This window comes from Delphinapterus leucas, chromosome 2, assembly GCF_059928025.1.
Source record: "Delphinapterus leucas isolate spDelLeu-1000000601 "Yukka" chromosome 2, BTC_Dleu_Yukka2, whole genome shotgun sequence".
In the NCBI taxonomy this organism is placed as follows: domain Eukaryota; kingdom Metazoa; phylum Chordata; class Mammalia; order Artiodactyla; family Monodontidae; genus Delphinapterus; species Delphinapterus leucas.
In genome coordinates, this window is record NC_143130.1 from 39,130,374 (window position 1) to 39,141,544 (window position 11,171).

The 11,171-nt window shown below is 51.0% G+C and overlaps 1 protein-coding gene across 6 annotated transcripts in view; it reads left to right on the forward strand.

Moving 5' to 3' along the window:
* HOMER2 (homer scaffold protein 2) overlaps nt 1-11,171 on the forward strand; it is a 117,558-nt gene that overhangs the window by 81,604 nt on the left and 24,783 nt on the right. For 2 of the 6 annotated variants that reach the window (XM_089906720.1, XM_089906721.1), the window contains exons 6-9: nt 1,480-1,693; nt 3,725-3,835; nt 5,018-5,098; nt 6,279-10,868. In XM_089906720.1, coding sequence (XP_089762846.1) covers nt 1,480-1,693; nt 3,725-3,835; nt 5,018-5,098; nt 6,279-6,467 — 595 coding nt within the window. In that variant the 3' untranslated portion in view covers nt 6,468-10,868. The remainder of the gene's footprint in view (nt 1-1,479; nt 1,694-3,724; nt 3,836-5,017; nt 5,099-6,278; nt 10,869-11,171) is intronic. The other 4 variants (XM_089906723.1, XM_089906722.1, XM_022554499.2 and 1 more) reach the window with 4 other exon arrangements.

The following is an 11,171-nucleotide window of genomic DNA, read 5'->3' on the forward strand; positions in this document are numbered from 1 at the left end:
TTTCTGCTTTGCAAATGAGTTCATCTCTACCATTTTTCTAGATTCCACATATAAGCGATATTATGTGATATTTGTTTTTCTCGTTCTGACTTATTTCACTCTGTATGACAGTCTCAAGGTCCATCCTCGTCTCTACAAGCGATCCAGTTTTGTTCCTTTTAATGGCTAATATTCCATTGTCTGTATGTACCACGTCTTTATCCGTTCCTCTGTTGATGGACATGTAGGTCGCTTCCATGTCCTGGCTACTGTAAACAGTGCTGCAGTGAACATTGGTCTCCAAAACAGGAAACAAAAGAAGCGTTGAATGGGACCGGCAACTGAGGGCAACCTGATTCCAGTTTGTTTTTTCAAACTTCACTGATCACAGAGGATTATCATGTGGTTTGGTGATAACGTGGAGGCGTCCCTCAGACCTGAGGTGACCTAGGGTCGGCCAGGGCTCCCTCTCACATCCTGCGGTTGGAACCCCAGTTCTGCCCTCAGGGGACTCCCAGCCCCTGTCTCCTCTGTCCTCAAGTCCTCAGCTCTCAAATCTGGACCCAGGCTGTTTGTTTAAACCTGGGGTTGTTGGGCTCCAGAGAGGGGGTGTCAGGAGCTTGTTGAAAGTGTCCGCAGCTTTCATGAGAGTGTCAGAGGGCCCGGGGTCCACCCCAGCACTTCAGAACCTACATCCCTGAGGCTCATTTCAGGAACGAAGGGACATGGGGCAGGAGAGAACAGTCCTGCGGCCAGGGGTCAGTAGGGAGCAGACGGGGGAGGGGTCTCTACCACAGTCTGTGGCTTCATTCTTAGTTTCTTTTTTTTTTTAATTGAAGTAGAGTTGATTCACAATGTTGCGTTAGTTTCTGCTGTACAGCAAAGTGACTCAGTTATACACACACATATATATATATATATATAATTCTTTTTTATATTCTTTTCCATTATGGTTTATCCCAGGACGTTGAATATAGTTCCATGTGCTATACAGTAGGACCTTGTTGTTTATCCATGCTGTATATAATAGGTTGCATCTACTAACCCCAAACTCCCAATCCATCTCTCCCTCAGCCCCTTCCCCCTTGGCAGCCACAAGCCTGTTCTCTTATGTTTGTGAGCCTGTTTCTGCTTCATAGATAAGTTCATTTGTGTCATATTTTAGACTCCACATAAGAGTGACATCATATGGCATTTGTCTCTGTCTGACTTACTTCACTTAGTAGGATAATCTCTCGTTGCATCCATGTTGCTGCAAATGGCATGATTTCATTCTTTTTTATGGCTGAGTTCATTCTAAGTTACATCTCTTCCTTCTCTGAGAATTCTGTTCTCTTCTAAAGTGATGCCTTGAGAAAATCACCCAACAAGGCAGCGTGTTCCCACTAAAGGGAGGTGTCAGGCCCACTCAGCACGTGGTTCTCGCTGCCAGGCCACCGGTGGGAGAGGGTGTGGCCCCGAGGCATGGGCTGAGGGGGTGGCCGGGTGCCCCCTCCACAGGGCAGCCGGGTGGACGGTGCCCACCCTCCCGGTCACCGCCTGGCCCCCGCCCTGCAGCGCCGCCAACGTGAAGAAATGGGAGATCGAGCTGCAGACCCTGCGGGAGAGCAACGCCCGGCTGACCACGGCACTACAGGACTCGGCGGCCAGCGTGGAGCAGTGGAAGAGGCAGTTCTCCCTCTGCCACGACGAGAATGAACGGCTCCGGAACAAGGTGGGGAGGGCCGGGGTGGCCGTGACCTTCCTCTCCCCACTGCCTCCCACTTGGCCTTCGGTCCCATGTCCCAGGGGCAGGAGGAAGACCCGCTGCTTCTCCCTTTGTCCTCCCCTCCGCCTCCCTGCCTGCCTTAGTGGGAACGCTACTACGTACAGAACTGACTGATTACCTTTCCTGAACCAAGTTTTAAAATTGCAATCGCAAAGGAGAAGAGAAATCAATGGGAGATTGCAGCTTTGTCTCTCGCAAAGATCACCCTCTGATGCGAGCTGTGGGTTGGCCTTTCGTGGGTGGCCTCCCTCTGGCATTTTCTGTGGTTCCGTGATCTTCGGTAGAGAAAAGGGATCCAGAGGGTGAGTGAAGAAAATAGATTCAGGAGATGGTGAGGCGTGATTGCTCAGAAACCCTGCTTCCCTGCAAACTGCTCTTTCTAAAAATGTGAGATAGGCAGCAAGGAAAGGAACACGGCCCTTGACGTGTGAGGTGGGCGGATGCGGACGGGCCTCGTGTGCCCTCTACCCTCCTACCCTGACATGGGGGCTTTTCAATTTTTTTCAGAATTCACCCACGCCCTTCCCTGTCATTAGTCTCTCATGCTCTGGAGTTGGGCTGAGTTGATGCGGTTGTTTTAGGGTTCCCAGGTGAGGTCCTGGGGTTGCTGTGCTGTTTTGCTGGTCAGCACTTTTATCCCACAGTCGGTGAACACAGTCTGCTCCGTAAATGCAGGATTTCAGGGTACGGGTCGCATTGAGATTGGTACTCGCTCCCCTTGCCCCCGTTTATAACCCGCCCACCCGTTCTGAGTGGAGCCCCTGGGAACCACTCCCCTACTTCACGTCTTACTTTGGAGCAGGTGGCATGTGAAACTGCCTCGTGTCGTTTTTTCATAAAGTGCTGATGGTGAGGGGCGCAGGCCAAGTGCTGACTCTGCACCTTCCCTTCTGAGGCTGGGCTGATCTGCTTGGCAGAGGGATTGATCGCCCTTTGTTTCTTTTTCCAAGGGCAGAGCTGAGTTTCTCACTTTGCGTCTGAGTGTAAGAACCAAAGAGCCATGTGGGGGGTGGGGGGGGGGCGTGGAGGAAGTGCGTGCAGTGGAACCTACTCCCCGTGCGGAGCGTCAGCTTCCCTGGGCGGGAAGCACTGGGAACTTGATTCCCAGGGCGGGATGTGGACGTTGGTGGGATCTCCGGCAGCTCCTGTGGCTGGAGGTTCAGATCCTGAGGGCTGGTGCAGGTCACCTCTAAGAATTGTCCTCATGTTGACCCCCTAGTGCCCTGCACCCTGAGGACTGCCGCTGCCTGCTTGTGGGGAACCCCATCAACATGGTGCTCTTGTGTTACTTGCTGGTTACACCCCTGCCGTCCACTCTGCACCCATGCTTTGGCCCCTGGGAAATGCCCAGTGTCAGAGGTGTCAGGCTTGGGAAGGAGAGAAAGATGCACTCTGGGGATGTACCTCAGCCTGCACTTGTCATCTCTCCAGGAAGAGGCCCACGGGCCAGGTCCCTTCTGCGTGCATCAGTGGGGAAAGGTCATCTTGATTTAAAACGTTTGAAATGTCATTGAGTCCCAGTTGGTAGCCACTGTCCCACAGAGTTGCTCGGTTCTCTACCCTGCTTGCTTAACCCCTTGAAAAGTAACAGAATCATTCAGGGCATGATTAAAATGATGTGACAGTCATTCTGCAAAGAAGCAGATAGATTCATGGGACGTCTGGCCCCGACTTGTGACAGATCCTTAAAGCAAACCTAAAGCTACCGTCCTGTGACTGTGAGAGAAAACCAGAGGCCCAGAGCATACTGAAGCCAGGTTTTGTGACTTCTGTGGCTTTGTTGGTGTTAAATGAGGGCATCCTGTGCCCGCAGGAGCAAATAGCCCAGGGAGAGCCCCGTGGAGTTTGTCTGTAGCCACAAGGAAAAATTTATAAGTGGGTTAATTTATGGTTTACTTTAAAAGAGCTGTGGTGATCTTTTGTTTAATGACTACAGTAAACTGGCATCCCTGCTTTAACATGTGATATTCATTAAAGATTGACGAGCTGGAAGAGCAGTGCAGCGAGATAAACAGAGAGAAGGAGAAGAATACCCAGTTGAAGAGAAGAATTGAGGAGCTGGAGTTGGAACTCCGAGAAAAGGAGACGGTGGGTCGTGGGGCTCCGAGCGGTGCTGCTTGGCGTCCCCTGGGCCTTGGCGGGTGATCTCCACCCAAGGACACGGCAGGCAGCTGTGGGGCATGTGACCAGCCCTGGCAGCTGCCCGGATCTCAGCACAGAGACAGAGCCAAAAGCTACACCAGGGCACAGATAGTCCAGAGCAAAGGCCTGACCATTACCCTCTGCAGCCTCCTTGTTGTACTTATTCTATAATCAGTCACTCAGGTCCAAGAGGGAGCTGAACATTTGCTAAAGCACTCGGAAGCTTTCATAGGTGGTCTTTTATCAGAAGTTGTGTTCTGCCGTCAACTTAATGCAGCGAGAACCCCCTGTCACACAGTCATTTATTTTCTGGGGGACAGGACAGCTAAGTACAGCAAGCCCCCTACCCACGAACGAGTTCCACTCCAAGAGTGCACTTGCCTAAGTCCAGTTTGTTTGTAAGTCCAACAGAGTTAGCCTAGGTATGCAACTAACACAATCGGCTGTATCCTACTGTACTGTAATAAGTTTATCATACTTTTCACACAAATAATACATAAAAAACAGACATAAAAACCAAAGGAAACATTTTTAACCTTGCAGTACAGTACTTTGAAAAGTGTAGTAGTACCAGCTACATCACTGCTGCTTCTACGCTTGCTTCCGGACATCCTGGGCATGAAATAAAGATACTGTAGGACTGTACTCTATACAGTACTGGACAGTAAAGTACACAAACGCACCACCACTTGTAGAGGATGCTCGCACGTGACGATGTACGCCAGACACGTGAACTGACTTACATGACTGGACATGTGAACGCACATTTGCATCTTTGAAAGTTCGCAGCTTGAAGGTTCATATGTAGGGGACTTACTGTATACAGAGGGTGGAGACCATGGGCAAGTTACCAATCCTCTCTCAGCCTCGGTTTCCCCATCTACGAAACAGGAATCATACTTCTCTTTTCATGGTGGTGTTCAGCCTTCATGCATTAATTCATGGAACATACTCAGCCTTTAGAATTACCTCATGTGTTAAGTATAACATCATCGCCATTATTATTTACGCAGACAACACAGGTTCCGAAAGCTGCTTCCATTATTGTATGCACGAGTTGGGGATTTTCAAGAATACATTTTATCTGACTTGCTTTCACATTCTTTTTCCAATTTCTGTCTCCTGTAGGAGTTGACAGACCTCCGAAAACAAAGTGAAATCATACCTCAGCTCATGTCAGAGTGTGAATACGTCTCTGAGAAGTTAGAGGTAAGGGCGGGGAGCACGTCCACCTGGGCTCAGATGAGAAGGCATCCACTGTGTTACCCATTTCTCCGAGGCCTCTCCCTTTCACGCCTGGCTTGGTAAAGAAGAGAGACTTTGTATTCCTAGAAAGCCAGCGTAACTACACGGCAGATGCCAGCTTTCCTCCCGGGTGCAGACTCAGCAGTGTTTGTCTTCTGTTTTTTCCACTTATACGAAGGTGTCCTGTGCATAACCATAGTGTAGGTGACTGTTTCCTGCCCACAGAAGTCCCTACAGAACCACAGAAGGGTGCGAAGCAGGGGACGGAAAGGAGGGCTGAGAGCCTAAGACCCAGGGGCTATTGCACCTCCCCAGCCGGTGACCTTGGACAGGCCCCCCCCCCCCCGCCTCCCCACCCTGCTGGCTTCAGATTTCTGATCCACCTGCTGCATTTCTGAAGGAGCATTTTCAGGTCCTCCTTCACCTCTGAGGTTCTCCTCACTTCGAGAGCTCTTTGTTCAGTTATACAACCTTGGTATTAGTAACTGGTTCTTGTACACCCATTCAAAAATTCTCATTTTGTGCCCGTAAGATGAAAGCTCTTATTTGGACTCACAGCGGTCCCGCCATTGGGAGCTTCAACGTCTCCATGGCAACACCACGGGACGGACAGAGCACAGACCTACTGTCCCTGCGTCTGGCATGGCCAGTCCTCCCTCGCTGACGGCCAGAGGCTGGCCTGGGGCCAAGGAGGCCTCGCCTTCTCAGTGGAACCGGGAGAAACAAGTCACTCTTCCATTTGTGCTATTTCTCACTCTCTCCCAGAATGGAACCCAAAGGGGGCCTCTGCTGACCACCCTGGGCTTGGGGCTGAAAACCCCATGTGCTGGGATTTCAGGCTTCCTCTGCTGGGCACTTTGTGAAAGCATCACTTAGCACCAGGCTCCCTTGGGCAGGATGCTGAGTTCTGTGTTCTCTGTGGGGGCATCGTATTAAGGCGAGATGCTGGCCGTTGGTACCTCTGCCAGAGAACAGCAGGAAGGAGGGGCACACACCTGATGCCAGGGGGGTGGGGGCAGGACATGTAACACCTCCAGGGAGGCAGGCCCGCCCGAGGGGGACGGACAGTCTGGCTGTCTCAGGTCTCAGCGGGGCTCCTCCCGCTCTGTCCCCAGACCCTTCTTTCTCTCTCGCTTTGCTTCAGGCGGCAGAGAGAGACAATCAGAACCTGGAAGACAAAGTGCGCTCCCTGAAGACGGACATGGAGGAGAGCAAGTACCGCCAGCGCCACCTGAAGGTGGAGCTGAAGAGCTTCTTGGAGGTGCTGGACGGGAAGATCGATGACCTGCACAACTTCCGCCGGGGCCTCTCCAAGCTGGGCGCCGACAACTAGGGCTGCGCGTGAGTCCCCAGGGTGTGTGTGACACAGAGTAGCACTAGGACGTCCTCCCGTTCGCGTGGCTTCTGTAAATGCAGGCGCGGTTTGTCATGTTTCCAAACCAGGGGTGCCGTCCACTCTCTCCTCTCCAGAATAGAAACCTCCCCTTGCTTCTCTGGCCTTGCGAGGTCATGGACAACTGGACGATTCTGACTCAGGAATCCAGAACTAGGTCTACCTTAAACATTTACGCAGTCAGAGCAGGGATGTTTATAACTTTCTTAAGGGCTGTTGCAACCATATGAACTGGAAAAGTATTTTCTAATTCAAGTATGAATACCCTTTCCAACTCCTTTTTTTTTGAGTAGCGTTCAGAGTATTCGAATGTTCACCAGGCACCAATGCGTGGGGCGTGGTGATAGCAGTTTTCCTCTCAGTGTATACAGAGATGCTTTAAAGCAACCACTTAGTAGAGACTTGTCCCAAGAGAGAAAACACACTTCTGGTGGAGGCGTTTTCTGGCAGGGAAATCGCCTGCATCCACTCCGCCCACTTCCACCCGCCCCCAGTTTGTAGGGTTGCGACAATGTTCCTTTTCTTGGTTTTAATTCCTGAGCAGGTTACTGTGCTGTGGGGACAGCATGCAGCGAGGGTGCCTAGCACAGTGCCTGGCACAAAGTAGGTGCTTAATAAATATTTGTTCATTTAAACGTACAAACAGAATTTAGTGTTTTCATAACATCCCCCATCAAGCCCCTGCTGGACAGTCCACCGCCCTGGTGCACTGGGTCGTTATCAGGCATGTATGTGACCTTGTGGACAGACTCGTGGGTTGGCTCAGGTGGCCCTGGGGCCAGGAGGGTGGCGGTGGAAGCAGCAGGAGCTGGTCTGAGGCCCCACCCTCCCAGCAGCCCATCCATGGTGCTCTGCCCCTGGGGGCCTCTGACACTGAGATCACTCTTCCTTTCCAGGAGTGAGGCCTGTGGCCTAGGGATTCTAGGACCACTGACTGTCCCTGGTATAGGGGCTGCCCAGGGCTTGGGATCTAGGGTGGGATCCTCTGTTGGGTTTAGACAATTGAAAAAGAAATCACACAGGCCCATGAGGGAAGGAGTGGGCTCAAAGTGGCTGAGCCTTGGCCTTAGAGGAGTTCTGCCCAGGTCTGCCTCCCCCTGTTCCTGCTAAGGAAGGGACCAGAGCCATGGACCTCTTCTCTCTTACTGAGTTTCTCAGTGGGGCCAGTGGACATTTCATTTGCCCCATGCATGGCAAGATGGTCTGAATCCCTGGCCGTCGGCATTTCTAAATCCCTTTGAAGGAGGGGGAGGCTTTGCTGCCCCCTTACCTGCTTTGAGAACCACTAAGAGAACTTCCCCCTCTAGAAGGATTTTCTCACACATCAGAATTGCTCCCTGCTGGGTTGTTCAGATAAACAATAAAATAGCCTGAGGAGGTGGGTAGGGTACACACGGATGTGACCCGGGCCCCAGGGTGACTTTACAAGTCCTGCTGCTCTCTTTCGTGTAGCTGAGACCATCTCCCTGAGCAGGGAGGTCTTATTTAGGATGGGGAAAGCACCAGGACGTGTAGGGGAGACCCGCAGGCTGAGTGGGGCAGCTGTGGTGGAGTTCACTGGGCTGGTGGCAGATGGAAATGGAAAGCGTGGTCAGCCCTCCTGCTGATTTGTGACTGGGCGCTGCTGGCCCTGCCCTTTCCCTGGAGCTCCAGATGGCTCTCAGGACAGTGGTAGCAGCTCTACTGACCTGGAGATCAGAGAGCTGGGCTGGCCGTGAGTTGGCTTTGTGGCCCAGCAGTGGGCTAAAGAGGATTCTTCTCAGGCTAGGCCAGTCCACCTGCCCAGGAGCAGCAGACACTGGGATTCTGAAACCTCAGCTTGGGTCTTCTGATGCCCACCACCCCTGTCTATGTGGCAGCTTATTCCTCCAGAAGGAGCTGTCTTGACTGACTGGAACATGCTCAGGTGACGTATTCATCGGAGGGTAGAGTTGCCAAAGCCACTTGCACATTCCGGGCAGTGACTGGAGAAACTAGTGGCAGCAGTAGAGCCATTACCACGGTGGGCTGCTGTGTCCCTGTGCAGTTGAGACCCATGACCCCCGCTCACCAACCGTGGAAGACTTTGGTGAGCCCTTGTAGGCAGTAGGTGAGGAGCTGAGAGCCCCACACTATGTGGCCCCAGCCAGCTTTACACCATGCAGCCCAGGAGCTAAGAGCAGTAGGGGCTCCTCTAAAGGAGAAGCTAAGTTGGGCTCAGCAGGGAAAGCACACCTTTACAAAAGCCCTGGACTTTCAGTTCCTTCTGCTTTTCTCTAAAGGTCTTAAGGTTTCTTCATTTACTTTCTTTAAAAAAAAAAAAAAAAAGGCCTGGGGACAACCTAAACAGTCTGTCGAGAGGCTAGCCCTGTCTAACAGCCTCGGGATATAAGGAGAATGACCCGCTGAATTCATCCCAGTTTCCCTTGAGCCAAGCCCTCATTTTTTAGGACGTCCAGCTCCAGTCTCAGCACTGATGCCCTTTGGTTGGCGTGATCTGAAGCCAAGTGCAGGCAGGGCATAACCCTTGCCTCACAAACACCCCAGCCCCGTCGTGCTGCTGGAGGATTTAAGAGCTAGGACTGCGTCTTTGTTTCCAAGTGATGTCTCCTGATTTGACATCTCCAAGACTGGCTGCCTGAACCTCAATTAGCTTTTTTTTTTTTTTCCTCTGCATCTGTGAAACCTGGGGCCTAAAAAAAGCAACGGAAAATTTGGAATCCTTTAACCATAATGATCCTTAAAAATAATTTTCATTCCAAGTAAAGACCCACTGGATGCGTGATACAGTTGAGAGCGGCAAGGGGAGATAAAGTCTTCCTAGTGCCTCGGGAATAGAAAACCACCTGAGTGACAGGCTGGGACAGTGTGGTCAGGCCTTGAAAGAGAGCCAGCGTCCACATGAGACCCAGAGCTTGTACACTCCCTCCCTTCCACGCTCCCCTGCATGCCGTCACTTTAGACCTCAGCTGGGTGAGAGAACGGGGCAGAGATCATTCCCCATTTTGCAGAGGGAGCAGAGACAGGTGACTCACCCTGAGTCACCCAGCAAGTGAGCAGCAGTGCGGGCTGTATCTGGGTCTCCTGAACCCTGGTCCAGTGTCTTTCTACGAGTCATGCTCTCTTCTCCCTTTAGTGACCTTTGGGTGCCAAGAAAAAAAAAACTCTCTTGTGTCCTGATAAGAGCACATTGCAGTTATACTGTTTTAACATATGTCCACAGCAAATGACAACTTATAAATGAATGAATCAGAATTACATTTACATTCATTACAGCAGTAAGTTCCACTTTTGAATGATTCTGCTTTTGTAGGGATCTTTCCAAGAGATTGTTGGTTAAAATGATGTTGGTGCTTTGAGAGGCCAGAGCGATGAGACACATTTTGAGTTCTTCGTTGATGGCTTTCATGGAGGCAAAGCAGTTTGTTCAAAACAAGCAGGAGGCCCCAAAATGGCAGAGCAGTAAACAGAGTGATGGCGGGGCAGGTGGGGTGTGGGGGGATTGCCCATCACTGCCCAGCCCCTTCCCAGACAGGAGCCAGCACTGGGGAGGGAGCAGACCAGCCAGTGGTTAGAGCAGGTTGAGTGGCACCTGACGGGCCCCAGGAGGAATGTCCACAGTGGGTAGTTGGTCTCCATCCTGCAGTCTCATCATGGACGTCTCTAGACTTGGGCGGCCCACGGGCACAGCCTGGACGGTGGTTGGCTAACGCCTGGCCAGTATTTACTACATTTGACATAAAACATCAAATAAAGGGTGTGGGATATAGTGCTACTCAGAGGCGTCACGATCGGCCTGTTGTAAAAGGACTCCTTTTCTATAGGCAAGACTGCTTTTCAATAGAAATCGGGGGCAACTTTGGGTGAGAGCCAAAGCCAACCACAGGGAGTGCCAGGGACATCAGGTGTGGCCAGGTGTGCCCTTAGAAGGCAGGCAGCCGGGATGGGACTTAGCAGAGGCGCTTGACAGAGGTTGCCCTTTAAGACAGAGCCGGCCGCTGCATTCTGCTCATTGCTGAAAGTGGCTCTTTGTGTCATGTGTCCATCTAAAAGCTATGGGTTCTTTCATTCACTCGAAAGATCACTGGATTTTGAAGCACTGGTGATTTAAACTAGAAGCCTGCAAATCAACATCCATATATATTCTTAAATGACATGCATGGTTTAAAAGAATTCCAATTTCTGCATACATAGTTTCCCCCAAATAAATATATATTCTTGGGATGGTGGGGGTGACGGCATGGAGAGAGAATCCTGTATAGAAATGTGTGTTGTTTTACGTGTCTTTTTCATACACCTGTCTCAAGAATATGGGTTTTTCCAGTTCCTCTTTAAACACCAGCCAGGAAGAAGGTGATTATGGTAAGAATTTGGCAGCCAGATGATATGGTCTAGTGAACTTTTGGAGTGTGTGTGTGTATGTGAGTGTGTGTGTGTGTGTGTGTGTGTGTGTGTGTGTGTGTGTTGGGGGAGGAAGCAGCAGGGGGAAGCAGGAGAAATGACAAGGAAGGGTTTTCAATTGAAAAATATATGTATAGCTAAGAGGAGTCTTTAATAATCCTGGTGGTGATGTTATATGTTCTGGAATCCGTCTTTGAGAAGAGCTTGTGGGTCTTTTGTTTTGAGCGGAATTGTACAGTGCCCTACTCTCTTTGACGAATGCAG